The sequence below is a fragment of the Ipomoea nil genome, unplaced genomic scaffold (genome assembly GCF_001879475.1).
Source record: "Ipomoea nil cultivar Tokyo-kokei standard unplaced genomic scaffold, Asagao_1.1 scaffold0865, whole genome shotgun sequence".
Lineage (NCBI taxonomy): Eukaryota > Viridiplantae > Streptophyta > Magnoliopsida > Solanales > Convolvulaceae > Ipomoea > Ipomoea nil.
In genome coordinates this window covers 1,126,216-1,148,986 of record NW_017617293.1, presented here as the reverse complement: position 1 = coordinate 1,148,986, position 22,771 = coordinate 1,126,216, and the positions used below count along the sequence as shown (strand labels likewise).

General features: G+C 32.5%; 1 protein-coding gene and 1 pseudogene across 1 annotated transcript; both read left to right on the top strand.

Annotated features, from left to right (window-relative positions):
• Positions 1–2,779: 2,779 nt before the first annotated feature.
• Positions 2,780–4,806, top strand: LOC109178693 (annotated as a pseudogene).
• A 9,071-nt stretch (positions 4,807–13,877) lies between these two features.
• On the top strand, positions 13,878–22,206 carry LOC109178697 (alcohol dehydrogenase-like 1). Its single transcript, XM_019328236.1, has 7 exons — positions 13,878–13,958; positions 14,066–14,208; positions 14,704–14,741; positions 18,039–18,441; positions 20,848–21,084; positions 21,677–21,838; positions 21,930–22,206. Exons 1-7 carry the CDS (start codon positions 13,922–13,924, stop codon positions 22,038–22,040), a joined length of 1,131 nt encoding a protein of 376 aa, XP_019183781.1. The 5' UTR covers positions 13,878–13,921; the 3' UTR covers positions 22,041–22,206.
• The last annotated feature ends 565 nt before the right edge of the window (positions 22,207–22,771 follow it).

Genomic DNA, 22,771 nt, shown 5'->3' with positions numbered 1-22,771 from the left:
ATCCTTGAGACAGTATCGCTCAAGTGTGACTCTTAATTTTATTATCATTATTATTGTGTAGAAACATTTTGATCTTTATACTCATTATTTCTTACTATTTTAATTTTTGATAAATTTTTTTCATAAAAATAAAATTTCATTTCTATTCCTCTCAAATATTTTCTGCCAACTATTAATCTAAAAACATAATAAGTGTGAACGAAAGTTATACCCTTTATTTATGTTCAATTCATTTTTTCTGTTAAGTCCTTTTATACATTATGCTATAAAAGTTGTACTTTACAATATTTTGGACAAACATATTCTTACTGTTAACTTCCGTTATCTTTTTTACTATTGTTACCATGCACATGCATCCACCATATATTTTCTTATCTTCTTCAATAATAATAATATATACATATTATATATTGAAGGTATATGTTACTTATTTTCTAAAATATAAATATTAAATTTATAAAAATATTTTATATTATTATTATTATTTACAATAATTTAAATATTTAAACTTTAAAATAAATTTAAAATTTTAATATAAAATATTAATATTCGCACATATCTTATTGCACATCACGCATAAAAAAATATATACTAATGATGTGTATAAAAGTCATACAAGTACCGATGTACGCTTGTGCACATGCAATATATGTGCAGAAGTCATATAAGTAGACAAGTATTTGTACGGTACACTATTGTCCCTATTACTAAAATGAAAAATACTTTGGTATACTCTCATCTTATACTTTCAATTTGTACTTCCTCTCACATATTTTTTAGATAAACATTTGTTTGTGGATCCATATGATGAAAATAACTAATCATAATTTACCACCTCAAAAAATACAAATGAGGAAATATAATTTGGGAGTGCATGTAGTAGAACTCTACTGAAATGGGGCTTTGAAAGGTACGTGGAAAGGATAGGGGAAGGGTAAGTAGACAAGTATTTGTACGGTACTCTATTGTCCCTAGTATTATCCTGCTCCCATGTGATTATATAGACACGCGCACACCGTTAAATCGTTAAGGAAAATACTATATTGACTCCCATTTTTTACTCTTAATTTATTTTTTATTTTTTACAAATATTTTATGTAGACATTTTTCTTGGGACCCACATAATAAAAGTATCCTATCATTGTTTGTCATCAAGGAGTAAAAGTTAGGGGTTGGTGTTTCGGGTTTCGGTTCGGTTTTTTCGGTTTCGGTTTCAGTTTCGATTTCGGTTTTTCGGTTTTAAAAAAGTCAAACCATTCGGTTTAACATTAGGGTTCGGTTTGGTTTTGGTTCGGTTTGAAACGGTTTGGTTTCGGTTCGGATTTAGTTCGGTTCGGTTTAAGATCCCCAAATTTCAACATTTCCTAATTTTTTGAACATACTACCAATCAATACATATTCACATAATCCAAATTCAAACTCTAAATATTATATAACAAAATAACTATCCAAAGTTCAAACACAATACTAAGTACTAATTACCAAACATCAGTTAACGTTTTTGCACAACCGACTCTTCAGTTGGTTCAGTTGGAATATTTTTATTGATAAGATGAATAATCATCTATCTGGTATAGTTGATATTAAAAGAACAAGTGTCAATTACTATATAGTTAATTTTTGGACACAATCTGTCATTGCTAGTGCACTCGAAATATATTCCAGTACTAGAAAATAATTATAGTGCACTGGAAATCAAAATTAGAATGAGTGTAAAGCACATTAAATTTATAGAAAAACATGAAACTAAGGAAAATACTGAATATTGTTGGAGGATAAGAATGTCTTTTCCTAACCTTCATCTTATATATATATATATGCGCCAACGTGTAAAGCTTTTGAGTTGACTGAAATAATATCTTTTCCTTCTTCTCCGATCTGCTTCTTCTTCATCTTCTGCACCTTTCGTTTCTCTCTGCTTCTCCGATGTAGTCCATATTCCAACATGGTATCAGAGCGGCGATCCTACGCCGCCGCCGCCGTCTCTACCGTTGCCGGCGTGAATCAGGAGACGCTGGCTACCACTTCGATCGCACAATCTCCAGCCGCACAATCTCCATCCACGCGATTCCTTTCTCGTATTGCTCCTGAGTCAGTTCCGCAGAGGAACTCGATCAATCGTGCTCACAGGAGCCTCAAATCAGATGATCTAGGCATCTCTGAGCAGTTGAATAAGCTGATATCTCTCCTTCAATTCCAGGCGATGGAGAGGATTATTGTTACGCAAAGTAACAACAATGCCGACGCACCAGTCCGATCAACATCACCAAGGATTCCGCAGAGGAATCTGAGTTCGGAGCAGCGGACTTCCATAGCCGATCCGCAGCGGAAGGCGATCCAGGGAGCTTGTCCGTCGTTTCCGGTCATTCAATCACCAGTTCAGGTTCATATGACCTCCAAAGCCGTTCCGCAGCGGAAGGAAGGAGTTCTTAGCCAAAAACGGATGGAACAATCCTTCGATTCAGCCACAGCGGTTGTGTCTTTCGATCCGAAATTCGTTCAGTGAGAAACGGAGAAGAGCATCGCCGGAGTTGGATTCAGTTGAGGGAGCACTGCAATGGAGGGAAACCTCTTGGTCAAAGAGGCTAATTCAGCAGAATCTTGGGGATATATCTGCGGTTTTGAAAGCATTTGCAGATTATGTTGATAGCCTTTGTGGAACACCATATCCATTAGATTATGCAATCTGGCTAAGAAGGTTTCTGCTGGTGCGCTTGTTTTTGCAACTGCTGTATGGGATTGAAATCAATACAGATTTAGCTAGCCTTCGAGACATTGCATCTGGGAAAGACTTGAAGATGTTCCTTGGAGTTATTGCTGTTATGGTTGCAGCTAGGGAAGGCCATGCTGACACCATTTTGTTCTTTTGTATCTAAGCTGGACCTGTAGGATCTACACGCTCCAGCTTACGGGGGGTGTTGGAGGATAAAAATAATGATATCCTCCCTTCCTCTTTTATTCTTTTATTTTCCCATATATAAACCAATGTATCTTCATCTTCTCAGCATCACTTATCCTCTCTGCTTCTCGCTAATGTAAACGCTTTCCAACATGGTAGTCGGAATTTAGTCCAGATAGCCATAGCCGTTCCGCATCGGAACATGTTCACGCAGAGGAACTACAATCCAGAAGGTCTGGAAAATCCACACCGAATCTCAGGTCGAGATATTTTGTTGAAGAAGAAGAATGAATGTTACAGTACTCCTGCTAATAGAGTTGAATACAGTAGAGCTTTTAATCTCGCTCTGTCTCTCTCTCAAACAATAGTTCTTCAGAGCTCTCTTCGTCCCTCACGTATTCCGCCGACACATCATTCGAAGAGAGCAATGGACAGATGTGGCATTAATAAGACTATGGGATCTGAGAATATGTCGTCGTCCACTAGCATGGTGCGATGTTGCAATTGCGATTGCGATTGCAGCTGTTCGGCAACGGACAGATCCATTGCAGGGTCGTAGCTCCGCTCTGTTAAGAGAAAGTATGATGAATTTGATGATTCTGTGTTTTCTGTCCCGGGGTCCGTCATGCCTCTGACGGCGAAGGTTGAGATCGGGAATGAATGTGCTGCTCTGCGTGAAATGGTGAGCGGCCAGCAGAAGAGCATTCAGGATTTGAGTAAGGAGTTGGATGCGGAGAGGAATGCATCCTCCTCTGCAGCCAATGAGGCGATGCAAATGATCCTGAGGCTGGAAAGAGAAAAGGCCGAGATTCAGATGGAATTCACGCAATTCAAGATATTTACTGAGGAGAAAACCGTGCACGATCATCAAGAGGTGTTGTCATTGGAGGACCTGTTGTATAAGAGGGATCAAGCAATTGAAGCTTTGACATGTGAGGTGCAAATGTACAAGCACAGGATGTTGAGTTTGGGGTTCACTGAGTCTGAGGTTGAGGTAGAGCTTGAGAAAGAGAGGGGTCGTTTGAGCTGGAATAATAGCTTCTCCGAGAATTCAAATGGACAATCTGAAGTCCCTCAATATGAGTATCCCCCACTAAAATGCTTCAATGAGAATCAAGTTTACAAGCTGACTGATGGTGAGGATGTGGATGTCGAGAAATATGCATTTGGGGAGACCCCACGCCCGCCGGTCGACCATTTCCTGGATTTGGACAGTAGGATCAACCAGTTGGAAAGGAGTCCTAGGATCGCCCAATTGGAAATAAGTCCTATGAGTCCTAGGATCAGTCATCCTGATAGTGATTTCTATAAGAACAATGCGCTTGAAAAGGTGATAGTTGGTCAATCTCCAAGGAGGCCAAGTCATTTGAAGAAGTTTTCAAATGATAGTGCAGGATCTTTACTCATAACAAATAAAGAAATGAGTTATGATTTTGTAGTCGAGTCTCCAAAGTCCACTGTCAGTTTTAAGAAGACAGAAGTTTCTCAGAAAGACGAGCTTTCAAACTTGAGGAAAGTGGATAATGCATCAGAAGTTGAAGATTGCATGAGTGACAGAGTTTATACAAATGATCCCATTCATCTAGGGGCCGCACCTTATAATGGTGTGATAGATCGTAAGCCATCCCTTGGAATCTGTGAGGATTATATTACAATCCCACGGGATTCATTGATTTATACAAACACAGAAGACATTGATATCAAGAAGCTGTATGCAAGGCTTCATGCACACGGGGAACTTTTACAAGAAAGAGAGGCAGAAAAAAAACTTTCGATGTCTGTTTCCAACAATTAAAGGCTTTTGCAGATGCTTTACCTAAGAATGTAGGATCTACACGCTCTTTTGTATCTAAGCTGGGCATGTAGGATCTACACGCTCCAGCTTACCGGGGGGTGTTGGAGGATAAGAATGTCTTTTCCTAACCTTCATCTTATTTATATATATATATATATATATATATATATATATATATATATATATATATATATATATGCGCCAACGTGTAAAGCTTTTGAGTTGACTGAAATAATATCTTTTCCTTCTTCTCCGATCTGCTTCTTCTCCATCTTCTGCACCTTTCGTTTCTCTCTGCTTCTCCGATGTAGTCCATATTCCAACAAATATTGTAAATATAACTCAATTTAGATATAATTGTGAGGTAAAGAACAATTGTGACACACAACAAAAGTGCAATGTAGAAAACAAACTATAAAGAAATCAAATAAAAAATTTAATGTTCGGTACCAGTAAGAATGAGAACTGAACGGCGGAGCAGGCATTAAGGAACTTGGATTTACTTCTTTATTATTATTATTATTATTATTATTATTATTATTATTATTATTATTATTATTATTATTATTTATTAAAAAAATTATATAGCATTCGGTTCGGTTCGGTTTTTGCCAAACCGTTCGGTTTCGGTTCGGTTCGGTACTAAACCGTTCGGGTTACAAAATCCCGAACCGTTCGGTTTTCAGTTACTAGTTCGGTTCGGTTCGGTTCGGTTCGAATAAACCGAACCGAAGTGCCCACCCCTAGTAAAAGTAATGGAGTAGAATTTGAGAATACATGTAGTAGAACTCAATCGTTAATATGTGTATAAAAATAATACAAGCACCTTGTCATATTAATAAAATTGAAAGAGACGGTCAAAGTAGACAGATCCATTATATGTATCGGTATTTGGTTATGTCTGCTGAATTATACTGTGATTTACATGCATCTTTTTAAATGTTCTATCGGGCAGGAGTGTGAGAGACCTTGGAGTTAGGGATTCAACCTTTTGAGAGTGTGCAACTCAACTAAGTTGATTAGGGTTGTTAGTTTGAATTGGTAACTATATTATTATAAGTTTGACTCACGATTAATCTTTTTAATTTGAATCAGTTAACTATATATGTATAACTTAAATTGGTTTACTTTGTTGTGGTCCTTTGTCGACTAAAAAATGAGAGACTAGGTAGCTAAGGGTGGGAGATAGTATAGTATTACATACCAGATAGTGTCAATGCATTCTATTTGGATGCTCAAGAAATTGGACTAGTTGCTCCTCCGACCCAGAGTGTATTCTAGGGGAAGGCTAGAGTCTGACCTTGCTGTAAGAGTTGAATATGAAACTTTATAATTGTCAAGCTAACAATATGACAAATTTTGTTGGAATTATCTCAAATATAAGATCAAAAATATCAATAAACAACTGCTATAAAAAATTAAATTTGAAACATTATAATTATTAAGTTAATTATTTGATCAAATATGATATGGTATTGTATACTTATCATCAACAATTCTGACTATGCTTTGAATAACTTTACTTTTTCTCTAATCAATTACTCCGTATAATATTGACTCCACGACCACTAATAATCACCTTTGACAAATTTGACTGTGGATCATGATCTATATAGCAGCATGGACTATGAAGTATGTATTTCATTTTAATTACACAGTTTTATTAGACAATATTGCTATGTTTTTTAGTTTCATTTTTCTCTCCACACTAGTTTCATTATAACAATCCTAAAGTTTGATTTTAATTTTTACTATAGTTTCATTATTTGATAATATATATTATTGTTTGAGTTCTATTTATTTTCAACCCACACTAGTTTAATTATATTAATGTTGAAGTATTATTTTAATTGCGCTTAGGTCATTTGACAATATATGTTATTGTATTGCTCTGAATTTTAGTTTCATTTTTCACGTACACTAGTTTCATTATAGCAATACTAAAGTATCATTTTAATTAATTATACTACAGTTTCATTTCACAATAATATGCTCTATTTTTTAGTTTCATTTTCCATACGCACTAGTTTCATTATATTAACATTAAAATATCATTTCAATTCTACTACAATTTCATTCAACGATCCGATCATGGTCCACACAACGATGTATAACAATGAATCACCTTTACCCCAACTGGAAAAGGGATCGTGGATCTTGAATGCAAGCAATTAGTCAGAGGTTCCTTCTCAATTTAGTCCAATTATTAATCTGAATTAGCTACAACATCTAAGACATCGTGATTAATAAATAAAGAGAAGGATAAAGAGAAGGGATCATGACACAATAGTTTGGAGAAATTCTCCGCGTTTGCAGCGCTAGTCAACGTATGCCCAATTTACTAGATGATCACCAAAAATTACACACGTTGGAATAACACGTCCATACACACTATACCCTAAACCAACTCAATCTTCATCATCTCCCTTGAATTGGTACGTTGCAAGCCAATAAGCCTTCAAGCTTCAGTCACATAAACATATCTCACCACAATATATAGAGTTTAAGTAATGATCATATAAAACCTTCTTAGAGAGTATAAGGTAGAATAATTTAGAGCAAGAGTGTACAATTTTGCCTTCATCATCACGCCTTTTATAGTGTACGAATAATAACCACCATCTCTACATATTAGGTGCTAAAAATCTTCTTAATGTGGACTGCCATTGAATTTAATAACTGCTTGAAAATTCATTCCACTCAACTGAAATATGATAGAAAATTTTTTCAAAACTGATATATGCACTGACTCAGAGGTTGGCGTAAATCTAGATTTAATCATAGCAGTTTCTATCGTAGATACAGACTGTAAGATAGATCGTAAAACAATCTACATAAACCAAGTATATTTTAACAAATAATTAACCAATCTAATATAAGGAAGATGTGTATCATTTGTACACTAACACTAACAACAAGCAAAAAATCACTTTTGAGCCCCACACAATAATCATATAATAACTTGCTAAATAGATTGATTGTCACCATGTTTACGCTATATATATATATATATATATATATATATATATATATATATATATATATATACACACACACACACACTAGTATTTGTCCCGTGCGATGCACGAAAAATATGTTATAAAAATATACCCTATATGAGGTTTATTCATATATAAAATTTTTGTTATTTAATAATTATTATGTGTGAATTCCTATGATAAAATTATGAACATAAATATATTTACAATTAAAATAATATTTAAGGTGGGTGATTACCACAAATCTTAAACTATATTAAAAATTTAGTACATAGTATTTAATATTATAAATTTTTAAGAACTTAGTAAACTACAATAGTAACTGAATTACAATTTTAGAGTCACTATGGATCAAAATTTTTAGACCTTTGAGATTTTTAACTCTAGATGTAGCAACATACAATTGACCTTTAAAGACCAAACAATCACAATCTTAGCTCGAACATTGATTTTTTCTTCCAAATACTATCGAATTAAGTGTGTAATCAATAAAAGATGAGAACTAATAATTCGAGAATATAATCTTAATGTTACTAAGCCTACTTCACGTCAATTAAGTTGGAGAGTGTTGTTGGATAGTATCTGATGAATCCACTTATAATGCATCTTTGTCTCCGTAGTCCTCGATATGCACATCAACAATCTTAAATATTAGGCGCGCCGCCTAACTATGCTATATATTAATTTCAAACTTATGGACTTTGGGTTGCATGTGTGGTGTGCATGCATGTTTCTTAAAGTCATATGATCTTATGAAAATTAAATGTTGTTAATACCAACATTTAACCATTAATATCAACATTTAATTTTCACAAGACCATATGACTTTATTATAATTAAGATAGGGTGTTGCTATTTGCACCCCCCTTTGACTAAAATGGGGTAAAAAGTGCATTGAAAATATAAAAAGTTAAAAACTTACAATAAATACATAGGTGGTGTAAATAGCCTAATGGGTGGTCAAAATGCTATTTGCACCACCTTGTCAAACTTGCATTTAATACTTTGATAATTTAAAATTTAATTAATTAATAAAAAGAAAAAAAAAAGAAAAAAAAAAGAAGAAAATACTCACCTTCTCCGGTGAGAAGGCAGCCCAGTTGCCTTCTCCGGTGAGAAGGCACTCCTTCTCACCGGAGAAGGTGACCGGTTAACGTTTTTTTTTTTTTTTTTTTTTTAAATCACCTCTTTGTCTTCTTCTTCTTTTTTTTTTTTTTTTTTTTTTTTTTTTTTTTTTTTTTTTTTTTTGTCTCTTTATCTTTCTCCTCTTTATTTTAAATATCTTATTTCAATACATAGATTTTATAAGTTTGTAATTTGAATACATATTTTTTTTAAGTTTATAATTTCAATACATATTTTTTAGTTAATATTGATTTTCGTGAGATGAAACCATTGGTAATTTGGACGGCAGGGAATACAGATTGGACTCAAATGACTCTATATATATGTGGGGTGTGTGTGATGTATATGTCTCATACAATCTATAAGCTATGGACGGTTGGATTGAAGATTTTTTTAGCTACAATGATCAGAATCAAAGACAATTTCTTAGTTATAATGATCAAAATCAACAACATTATGAAGTAATTTAATTTTTTATTTGAATTGTTAATGAAATGTTACAATTGAACTTACGTATATTTGTTCATTGCTTTTATATATTATTTAGAAATTTAAGTTCCTTGCTTTTACATATTATTTAGAAATTTAAGTACGTATATTTATTTTTTATTAGAAAATTCATTGCTTTAATATATCAAGAGTTGTTATTTGTTTGCCTATTTAGGACGAAAATGCAATCGAACTTTATGATGACAATAGAAATAAAGATGAAGATCAAGTGAACCTAAATCTCGAGGTTGCATGTGAATGTTCGTGGGCGTCCCAGACTCCCAGTTAGCCGCTCGAACCTAAATATCGCGCCATCTACAACATCAATCCGTGAGCCAGCCGTGCAATTAAATGTTCGTGGGCGTCCCAGTTCGAAAAACAAATCTCTCATAAGAACTCTATCTCTCAGAAAATCTCAAGCCGAACCAAATAATATTCAGTTTCAAGAACCAGCTCGGAATAGTTGTTCAACTGCATCAAATTCAGGTAATAGACATTTTTACCATCCATATATTCTTCAACTCCCGGTTATATTCCATCCTTTCATCATGCAAGTGCAAGATGTGAGATCTGACGGAAACTGTGGATTTCGAGCAGTAGCTCTATGTCTTGGTTTTAAGGAGGACGAATGGTTCAAAATTCGATCCAATTTAATCGAAGAACTAGAGTCTCACAAGATGGAATATACCAATATGTTTGGAACTCAAGGATGGTATAATGTCTATAACATGTTGAATTTTTTTGCACAAGATCGGTGTGCACCAGTTGAGCACTGGATGACTATGCCGGAGATGGGTGTACTAATTGCTTCCCGATACAATGTGATACTGCATGTTTTGAGTATGGCCGGCAGTACAACATATTTACCACTCCGATCTAGCCCCCCACCTTGGTACGAGCATGTAGCAATAGCCCTTGGTTATGTTAATAACAACCATTATGTTAAGGTAACATTGACAGGAGGGTACCCAATGCCTACTATTGCTCCACAATGGGCTTATTTTAGATATGATTGTGCAAATGCATGGATTACTCCATATATGAATCGGATTGAAAGTTACAATGAGCATGTACGCTCTAATTGTACTCGGGAAAATGTTATAATAGATTGAAATTGAATGAATTTGTTTTTTAGTTTTTTTTTTATTGTGATGTTAGTGTTTTTTACATTTTTAGCGATTCAAATTTAATATTATTATATGTTTATAATAAAGAAAAAAATATATACAACAAATTTTAATTCTAAAGAATATTAAAATAATAAAATTAATTATTATTTTTTATTTAAAAATTAAACCACAAACAAAAACAAGTATTGAAAATAGAAAATTTAAAAAATATATTGAAGAAAAAGATTCATTGAAAATAGAAACAAAATTTTTTTTTATTGAAAATAAAAACTTAAATTAGACATTAAAAAAAAAAAAACAAAAAAAAAAACAAAAAGTCCCGTCACCTTCCACTGGGCTGCCTTCTCACCGGAGAAGGCGACCCACTGGGCTGCCTTCTCACCGGAGAAGGTGACGGGACTTTTTGTTTTTTGTTTTTGTTTTTTTTTTTTTAATTAATAATTTGATTGTAAAATAAAAATAAATACTCCCTCTGTCCCATTTTGCATGTCTTACTTTCCTTTTTAGTTTGTCCCAAAATGTTGTCCTCTTTCCAAAATTGAACATCACCATCATTGTACTTTTTCCAAAATTACCCTTATGATTTTTGCTTTTATTTCCAAAAGTGAAAAAGTGAAGGGCATAATTGGAAAATACATAACATTTACTTTAATTCCTTAAAAAGCGTGCAAAAAGCAAATGAGACAACCAATTCGGGACGGAGGGAGTATAAAATAAATATTAGACTTTTGACCATATTAAATGATGGGATGTAAATAGCATTTTTTAGTTAGCACTACTTATAAAGTTGTTTGACCTATTATATAGGTGGTGCAAATAGTAAAAAGGGGGGTGTGAATAGAATTTCCCTTAAGATATATGACCAACTTAATATATTATTATGCATTCACGAATCACGGGGGCTGTCTTTCTACGTTAAGCATTAATCTTCTTCTCCCAAGTCCCAAAGTAGATATATCTGACCACCTTGATCCTTGTCATTAATCCTCAGCTGGGGAGTCAATGATTTGATCGAACAAAACATTTAGGGTGTGTTTGGAAACCCGGAAAATGATTTCTTGAAATCATTTTTCGGGTTTCCAGTGTTTGGAAAGAAGGAAAATTTGAAGTCAACTGAAAATAAGGTATTGGTCAATGAAAAATGAGCCTATTTTTTAAGGAAAACAACTTCCCCTTTAAAAAAGGAGAAGTCATTTTCCAGATGTTGACTTATTCATTTCTTCACTTCAAGAGCAGTTGACTTTCTTCATTTGGCTTCTTCATTCTTTAGCAAGGGCTCACTGGTTTCCGGCAGGTTTTCGCCGGAAACCTGAACACTGGTTAAAAAAAAAAATTAGTAAATAACCCATCTGGTTTCCGGCGGAAACCAGATCTTGGTTTCCGCTGGAAACCAGACATGGTTGGTCTGGTTTCCTGCGCGGAAACCATGTCATGGTTTCCGGCGGAAACCAGACATGGTTTCCTGCGCGAAAACCAAATCTTGGTTTCCGCCGGAAACCAATGAATATTCTGTTTTTTTTTTTTTTAATAATATTATTTGATTTTAAAAATAAATATTATTATTTATAATATTATTGTAAATTTTATATATTTTAAACAAAATAATTAATTATATAAAATGTTTAATTATACAATTCTACATCATTTTTAGAAAATGAGCCAAACACCAAAAGACAGTTTTCCATTGTGCAGCCAAACACAGAAAAGGAAAATGACTTCTGGAAAATGACTCATTTTCCAAAAGTCATTTTTCAGAAGTCATTTTCCTACTATTAATTGATTGAGTCAATGAGTTTAATTAATTAATAGTATTAGTTGATTGTAGAAAAGTATTTAATAAATTAGTTGTTAATATTTTTTTGATAGAGGGGAGAGGCCAACCTAATGAAATACAAAGAATCAATAACGCCTCATGAAAAAGGTCACTATATGTCATCTGAGCAGAAGGTGCCAAGCTGTTAGTATAGTTATAACTGATTACATGTAAATTGACTTTCTCAAAAAGTTTATCAAAAAAGTTATTTTGAACAGCTTTTTAAATTTTAGTATTTTTAAAATAATAAAATGTTACAAAAAAACTAATTAATTAAACATTCATATTGATTGTTTAACTAAATCAAGCAATTAATAGTAGTCAAATAAGTAAAGATTAACTGATAAGCTAACTATATTATTAAACATATCCACGTGAACAACTCAGTTAATAATAAAGGTGAAGTTTGAAAAAAAATATTATCAAACATGACCTATATTATTTCGGAATATTTAGCCGCCATGGGCCCATGGCGGCCATGCGCATTAGATATTTAGTTACTTTCCTTTTTTATTTTCGATTATTTAAAGTAAAATATCTAATTTTTGGAATTTCAAATCTCTTAATATTCGGCACTAGCAGGTCCGACAAGCAACAAAGAATATCGTGTTTCCCGTGAATTACGTACCGACTCACTTTATTGAAAAACTATTACGTATTTTTCAATTTTTATTTGAATTATTTTGTATTTTTAAAGAATTATTTCGATATATATATATATATATATATATATATATATATATATATATATATATATATATATATATATATATATATCCTTTGTACAAATAAATTAGAATAACATTTAATTACTATAACAAAATTGTTAGAGAACGGACACATTTGCTCAATTTATAAAAATTATAAACAATGATATATAAAAATCTCTAAAGTTATAGCACCGCATGCGTATATCTACACATTAACTATTAATTTGAGTAATAACTTGCTCGAATTCAAGAAATGATAATATCAACGAACATAAATGATCCAAACCCTATCTTCAATTGCACTATATAATACTCTGTATTTAATGTTATAATTTAAATAATTTTATATCAATCCAAATATTCATAATATATATAACAAATCCATTCCGTGCATCTCATATGTGAAAATACTAGTTAATGTAAAATGAAAGTAGAAATTGATACATCATACCTTTCAATCTCAAGTTGTTCTTCTAGGTCCATTTATAAAGGTGAAAAATATTTTTCACAAAACATTTCCAGTAAATCCAGTAATAATTATGATTTTCTTTTTTCCCTCAAAAAAATGTTATCATATTAAAAGATGCCACATTTAGTTCCATTTATTTAAACGTGTTAGTGAAATAACACCACATGTTACATAATTGAATAAATATCTAATGAGAAAAAGTAATACTACAATCTGGAGGCAACCCACCAAGTTGATCGAATAGTTGATTTGATAGCTACAAGATTTTAAATTTAATTCTTCATAAAATTTGTCTATTAATCTTTTTAGTTTGAACCGGACAGTTATGAACAATCTAAACTGGTTATCAAATTGTGGTCCCATTTTAATATAATTTTCTCAAAGGTAAAAGACTGAAGTGTGTATATATATAGATGCAAGTAGAAGCTATCTAGATACAATATAATGCATTCTTCATAGTCCATCATCAATATACAATTGAAATCAGAGAGAATGGATCCAAGAAGCCCAAGGACCATCACATGTAAAGGTACACTACTCTACAGCCTAGATCATCATCTAAAAAAGAAAGGGAGGAGAAAAATTATTTTAATTTATAGTGATATGTGGTTGCGGTTGCGGTGTTGATGGTTTCAGGGGTTGTGGCATGGCAAAAGGGAGAGGCATTGAAGGTGGAAGAGATAGAAGTAGATCCACCAAAATGTTCAGAAGTTAGAATGAAGATGTTGTTTTCCAGTTTGTGCCACACAGATGTTCTATTTCACAACGGTTTTCCTATTGTTAGTATCCATCCATTCTTAATTTCATCATATATATATATATGTGTGTGTTTTGCCTCAAGTAAGAACGTGTGGACAAATCCAAACCATTGATCTACAAGATCTGATGGATGAGAAATCAAGCAAAAAAATGAGCGGAGTCATTTTCATAAATATTACGAAGTTTTGTTTATTTTCAACAGTTAGATCTATTAGATTAATTGTTTTGATCTAATAGATCTAACTGTTGAATATAAACAAAACTTAGTAATATTTATGAAATAACTCCCCTCATTTTTACTTGATTTCTCATCCATCAGATCTTGTAGATCAATGGTTTGGATTTGTTCACAAGTTTTGACCTGCAGAGTGGTTCTCATATGATCAGGATTCATATATATATATATATATATATATATATATATATATATATATATATATATATATATATATATATATATCCAGTTTGATTAACAAAATTGATTTAACTATAGTTTTTTTTTATTACATTTTCAGCCACTATTTCCACGAGTACCTGGACACGAAGGAGTCGGGTAAGTTAACATTAGCTAGAAATGCAGCCAAAATACCAAGGTTCATGATATGATTTGGAATGTTTTTTAAGGTACATCAAACCTTGGGTCAAAGAAATAATATATGCTTATATTGAAGTGATAAATTGATTTTTTTGAATTTAAATTTAAGTTAGATAAGGAATACAATTCAATTACCAAAGTTATAACTAAAAATAATAAACAAATAGGAACAACTCCAGCCAAGTTAGGGGTGTTCAATCGGTTAACTGAACTGTTTTAACCGAACCGAATTAACTGAAGTTTTTTTTTCTTTAACCGTTAACCGAGCCGAAGTTTGCTCTACCGAATTCACCGAACTAAAATTTTTTTTGGTTAATCGGTCGGTTAACTAATTAACCGAACTTTTTAAAGTTAAAATTTAAAATTCTAAAAATAACACCTAAAATAATAAATTCAATTAAAATAAAATACATATCATAATAAATTCGTAACAAAATATAAAAAACACGAATTATAAACTCCAAACATCCATAACTTCAAATTAGTATTTATATTTATATTATTATTTATATATATATATTAAAAACTTTGGTTAACCGTTTGGTTAATTCGGTTAACCGACCTTTCGAACCGAATTAACCGTTGGACTTTAAGTCCTTCCAATGAGTCAGCGACTAATCCTCATAATTAGCCCTCAAGTAAGTTGATTCTCTTGACCAAACTTACTTGTACTTTGATGAGTACTTCGTTTACTCATAAATAATCCCTTGAGATTTTCATGTTTAACATGAAACATCTTCTTTCATCATTATTTTCAATACCACAGAGAAACTTTTGATGAAAATATAAGGAGTTGATTACTCCCACAAAGCAACACTTACAAATATTTTTGTCAAATGTATTTGATCTCTTACCCAGACTGATATTTGGTGCCCATCATTAGCTCCTTTGTAGACTGAGTTTTGCCGACTTGCTTTGTGGAGCATTATAGAAGCTTCGCACTCTGCCTGATACATGCTCAACAATTGATATTTCAACAAACTTGGTTATCTCAATTGATCACAATTACCCTTTAACTAGGAATTATAGGTATTTCAATATGACTCAATCAAGAGTTTAAATAATATATATATATATATATATATATATATATATATATATATATATATATATATAAATGCTCATTGTTAGTAAGCCATAGAAATAATGTTGTTCACATGCTAAATGAAGTCGAACAACATAATCACAAATTTCACATCATATTCTTATAAGAAATTAATCTCATACACAAGGAATATGTTCGAGCTCATATTTATTAGGAAATATCTCTAAATAATGAGACTTCAGAGTTGCAGTACTTCAACAATTTCTATTGCAAGGCTTTGATTGTTTAACAACATATGAAAGTCAACCTCATTTCAGGTGAAGATCAAGTGGCGCTCTAACTAGCCTGCATGATCAACGCCCTACTTCCTAAGTACTCCCAGGTCGAGTGGTGAAATCGAAGTTTACTTAAAAACCATCTTCCTAGACAGAGTGTTCAAGAATGATGACTTTTCCATGTTCTCACTAAATTACAATTGAAGCCTAATCTGAATATATATCAAACCCTAATCTAATGTCTAGATGGTCTTAGAGCATCCCGAGTTCTACTATATGTACTTCCAAATTCTACTCCCTCACTTGTACTTCATGACATGGCAAACAAAGATTGGCTATTTTCATCATGTGGGTTCCAGGAAATATGGTCTACATCAAAAATTTGTGAGTGGGAGTAAAAGTTGGGAGTAAGATATGAGAGTACATGTAGTATTATCCGAACATTTCCGTAGGAGGATTGTCATTGATTTTTGCAAGAAAAGTGGAGTCCACTAGAAGAGCAAAGAAGCTTCCTAGTATGCGTGAGGCGTGCCCAGCCACGCACTCGTTGGGCGCATTAAACTCTCTCTCTCTCTCTCTCTCTCTCTCTCTCTCTCTCTCTCTCTCTCTCTCTCTCTCTCTCTCTATCTATCTATATATATATATATATATATATATATATATATATATATATATATATATATAGGCTTCGAATCTGGTGCAATCCCTATACTAGATGAGATCACGAGATCTCATGATATCCATTGATTCATTTTTCATAAATGATTGAGATTATAAGAGATTGTGAAAGTAATTAAGGATATATTTAAATCAAAAGGATTAAATAGTAATTGTAGATATATGTTTAATTATGGATATAATTCAATTGGAATCTTAAGCATTATATTAGGGAGATTATGAATAGAAATTGATATTTTAAATTATTAGGGACCCTATCAATGGTAATAATTAATTATATTTTGTACATCTGAAATTTTAAATTATGGAAAATTTTACGGCGGTGTGTGCGTGGGTGTGGAATGGTGTGTGCGTTTTATAGTTTGCTATGGTGTACACCTCCTGTTACAGAAAACCGCACACGCCATTCCACACCCGCGCACACACCATCGTAAAATTCCCGACAATTTAAAAAAAAAAAAAACACAACAAGCCCAATATTATATCTACGTTTCGCACACGCCCGAAACTAGTAAAACACAAACCAAAATGTACATGCCTGTATCACGAAACGCACATACCAAAACGCGTAATTTTATGAAAAAAACCAGCACGCCATGGTGTACGAGCCCTGTTACAGTAAAATGCACACACCATTCCACACCCACGCACACAACGCCGTAAAATTCCAAAGAAAATTACTAAGAGAGAGAGAGAGAAATATTGATTAAGGAGAGCTGAAATAACGCTACAAATCTTTATAAACATGGAAATAAATGAAATGGAAAGTAATAAATATAGTGCTTAAGGACAAAAGGACCCATGCTTCATCTAAATTCAGTATAACATGGGATCCAAGTGGTAATCAATCTGAATCGTCAAAAAATTAAAATCAACGATCAGGGAGTGTGCTCACGGACTCGGCTGACTAGGGGGTGTGCACCGGATTCAAAATCTATATATATATATATATATATATATATATATATATATATATATATATATATATATATATATATTGCTTTTCAGATTTTGTTTTTGTTTTTTTTTTTTTTTTTTTTTTTTGTTTTTTCTCTTCTCTCCCATTTTCTATTTCCTAGTCCTGCAAAAACTCCTAAAAATTATAATTTTTGGAGATATTCTTAAGTTTGCCAACTTAATTGTCGTTGTTTTCACCAAAAAAAAAAAAAAAAAAAAAAAAACTTGATTGTCATTGTCAATTTATCAAATGACCTTTCTAACCTTTTTTCTTTCTTTTATTGCATATGTCTAATGTAGACGGATAGAAAGTGTCGGTGAGAATGTTAGAGACCTAAAAGAAGAAGATTTAGTGATCACAGTTTACTTAGGAGAATGCACAGAATGCTTGAATTGCAAATCAGGAAAGTCAAATTTATGCCTCAAATATCCTTGGTCGGCGAGTGGTTTAATGCCGGATGGCACGTCAAGAATATCCATTAGAGGCCAAAGACTATATCACACCTTTAGTTGCGCCACATGGTCGGAATACGCTGTTAGTGACGCTAATTACGTCGCTAAAATCGACCCCCGCCTCCCTCTCCCACACGCTAGCTTCCTGTCCTGTGGATTCACGTCAGGTTTTGGGGCACCCTCACGGTCAATCCACGTCGAAAACAACTCATCGGTTGTCGTGTTCGGTCTTGGTACCGTTGGATTTGGGGTAAGTACTAAAAAGTTTTACAATTTCAAATACTAATAATGCAAAACAACTTTGATATTTGTGGCACACATGCATCTCAGCAATCAACACCTTTAAGTCTGTACCATACTCAGACTAATTCCCGTTTGCACCAGACCAGTCTAATTAAGGGACAAAGTGCTGGTCAAGCCAAATTGGTTTTTCCATACAAGAAGAGGTTTGAACTCCCAACCTCTCTTACATGGCGTTTGGTTGGAGAGGGGGAATTACGTGGGAAAGGAATTGCAATTCAATGGGAGATGAATTACTAGAATAAAGTGGGAATTTAAATTCCAGTGTTTGGTATACAGGAATAGAATTACTGGGAATTTCAATTCCAATGTTTGGTATACATGGGAATTGAAAGGGAATAAGTAGTATAAAGTCAAAAATGTCCATTGGTGTTCTTAGACATTAATTTTATGTTAAAAAATGAAGGGGTAATTTTGACTCATCACTATCTTGTTTTCTTCCTAAAATCCCAGGGGGGGACATGGGATTTTAATTCCATGAAAATGGGGGAATTGCAATTCCTTTCAACCAAACAAGAGAATTTTGTAGCCTTTGGAATTAGGTGGGAATTAAGTGGGAAGGGAATTCAAATTCCCATAAACCAAACGCCCTGTTAAGGAACAAGAGTACACGACTACTAACATCAACTAAGTTGGTTTAAGGTTCATTATTAGTATATACTGAATGTTTATTTTCTGAAAGTTCATTTTTTGTGTGCATGCTGAAAGTTCATTTTTTTTTTTAACTATACTATCAAAAAATGAACTTTCAATACATTAAAAATGAATATTCAATATACTAAAAATGAACTATAATATAATTTGTTGCAACTCACTTGGTTTCTAAGTGATAGATCATTGGCAATGACACAAAATGAGTCCTGGCAGTTACGACAAATTATTGTGTGCACCAGGATCTAAAACGACGTCTTTGTTATGTTAAAAAAAATTCTTGCTTCGCGTACTTAGCTTGTTAGAATAATGAACATTCTAGGGTAAAATAATGTATTTTATGAGTTAGAATAATGTACTTTATGTGTTAGAATAATGTACTTTATGTGTTAGAATAATGTATTTTATGAGTTAGAATAATGTATAATGTACTTTATGTGTTTAGAATAATAAAATTTCTAGAATAAGATAATGTACTTTATGTGTTGGATCGTGGTCCACGCAATAATGATTGGACAGTAGTGTGGGCTATTGAGTCACAGTAATGATTTACCAATCAGTATCATGTTGGGCCTTGGGACAAGAAAATCAATCATTATTGCATGGATCATGGTCCACACAATTGTGTGGATCATAAAAAAAAAGTACTCCCTCCGTCCCTAATTGATTGTCTTACTTGCTTTTTGCACAGTTTTTAATACAACATATCAAATGTTACTAATTTTCCAATTTTGTCCCTCAAAAGTAGATATTGTTTGTACAAAGTACAATTCTACTTTCCTCTAGAAATTTGAAAAGTCAAAATGGTAAATTGGGAAATGTAGAGTGATAGTTATGTTCAATTTTAGAAATATGACACTATTTTGGGACAAACCAAAAAGGAAAGTAAGACAGATAAAATGGGACGGAGGGAGTACATTTTTAATATATTAAGGGTTCATTATTTATGTACGTAAGGTACACTTTTTGAAAGCACAACTTTAATATACTAAGGGTACATTATTTTATGCAATGTACATTCAATACAAAAATAATGTACTTTTAAATTTCATTCCCACATAATTCGCACCTAATTCCAAAGACCATTAAATTTCGTAGTTTGGTTGGAAGGAATTGCAATTCCCTCATTTTCATGGAATTAAAATCCCATGCCCCCCTGGGATTTTAATTCCTGGGATTTTAGGAAGAAAAAAAAAAATACTGATGAGACAAAATTACCCCTCTCTTTTTTAACCTAAAATAGCCTTTCCGTGTATTAAAATTAATAATAATAATAATAATAATAATAATAATAATAATAATAATAATAATAATAATAATAATAATAATAATGGAAATTTTGGACTTTATACGACTTATTCCCTTTCAATTTCCATGTATACCAAACATTGGAATTGAAATTCCAGTAATTCTATTCCTGTCAGCCAAACACTGGAATTTAAATTCCACTTTATTCCCAGTAATTCATCTCCCATGGAATTACAATTCCTTTCCCACATAATTCCCTCACTCCAACCAAACGCCATATATATTAAAAATGTACCTGATATTCATAGTCCACACAATAATTTACCAAGAAAATTGTACTTTTGTGGACAAGAAGTTTGATATTTTTGTGAATAATGAAATTAAAACTATTACTTTATTTATAAAAAATACCACCATCTCAATTTATTCCTAATTATGGGTATCACTTACATTGCAGGTGATTGCAGGAGCTAAAGAGCAAGGGGCAACCAAAATAATTGGGATTGATATCAATGACTTTAAGCGTGAGAAGGGAGAGGCATTTGGGATGACTGATTTTATAAACCCTAAAAATTTTGATAAAAAAATTTCGGAATTGGTTAAGGATGTCACAGAAGGACTAGGTGCTGACTATGCTTTCGAGTGTACAGGAGTTCCTGCTTTACTTAATGAAGCTATTGATGCAACAAAGGTGGTAAGTTACATTTTTTTTTTTTTTTTTGAATGAGGTGGTAAGTTACATTAACACAAACACTAATTAATTTCTTTGGGGAAAATGTAACACTTTTACATTTCGATTTAAAAATATTACATTTTTCCTCAACAGTAATAATATTTTCCTTTATAAGTGAGGGGTACTTGCCAACATTATATATTATGAAAAATATGCCAATATATATATATATATATATATATATATATATATATATATATATATATATATATATATATTCGTAATCAGGTGCGAACAAACCTTAACCTACGAACTTGCAAACTTCTGAAGTATTGCGTTGTAACTATTATATGATTGCGGGCGCTGCTACTGGTCTATAGGCCAGGACCTTACAATGCAATCATATCCAAGTGTGGTGCAATTATCGTAATTGCAGTGCAATCCTTCAGAAGTTTGGAGATTCGCACGTTAAGATCAGTTCGTACTTATTATATATATATATATATATATATATATATATATATATATATATATATATATTTTTTTTTTTTTTTTTTTTTTCTGACACACAAATTGGAGATACTAATTATTGTCACTGAATATATATGACTAAGGAACTGGTACGACGGTAGTAATTGGGGCAGGACTTGATGAAACTTGGAAAATTAGTGTTGCCTCTATCTTGTTTAGTGGTCGAACATTTAAGGGATCAATTTTTGGTGGGGTTCGAGTTAAATCGGACCTCCCCTCCATGGTTGACAAGTGCATAACCAAGGTATAATCACTTATTTATGTATTTTAATTGATTTTTTAAAAATTGATTTCTGGTTAAAGATGACACTTGTATATACCTTTTCTTCTTACAGAAAATCCAGCTTGAAAAGTTATTAACTCATGAAGTCTCCCTGGAAGAAACAAGCAGGGCATTTGAGTTGTTAAAACAACCAAATTGTGTCAAGGTTCTTATCAAAATTTAAGAAAACAATATCCATTTCTATTCACATGCACTATATGTTCCTAGTAATTATTTAGAAATTTGATTATATATCTGTACGTGTTTATCGATCAATGTATGTAATAACAAGTCGTTGGCTTGCTAGTACGATTTACTTTAATTCGTATGTGTCGGTTTGTGAACTATTACACAAGGGTGGATTTATTCGTTCGTGCACACTCACCGAGTAGTGACGGAAGGTTTCCTCTTCTTATGTGGTACATGAATTATTGAGGCAATAATAAAAAATTATTCACATGCATGAAGTTTGGTGGCTACATTTTATTGAAAATTTGAATTAGTTTTAATTTTTATTAAAATTTCAAATTCTCTTTAGGTTTTTTATATATTACTCATGCATGCTTTTAATATTTGCTATTCCGGTAACTTCGAGACCATAGAACAATGAAGTTGTGGCGAATCCCCATCTAATAATAATAGAAAAGACTTGAGTTCAAAAACTCAATCTATGAATATTTGCAACTCTTCCATTTTTTTAGTTTTCTATTTAAACAAGTTTTTGTATCTAGACATTTCAATTTTGAATACAATAAGAAAGCTTTTGATTTGCATTAAAAAAAAAAAAAAAAAAGCTTTTGATTTCATTTTAAGAATTTTTATCTTTTTGTTACTTGTTGGCATGGTTTCTGATGGATATATTATGATTGGAGCAAACCGACCCGGAGAGGTGGAGCAAGACCCGGGACCTCGGCC

Bases quoted from the DNA above. Each gene is read 5' to 3' on its own strand.
- LOC109178697 (XM_019328236.1), top strand. From the start codon at position 13,922: ATGGATCCAAGAAGCCCAAGGACCATCACATGTAAAG. The intron at 14,209-14,703 runs GTTAGTATCCAT...TTACATTTTCAG, and splicing joins TTCACAACGGTTTTCCTATT to CCACTATTTCCACGAGTACC. The intron at 21,085-21,676 runs GTAAGTTACATT...ATATATGACTAA, and splicing joins CTATTGATGCAACAAAGGTG to GGAACTGGTACGACGGTAGT.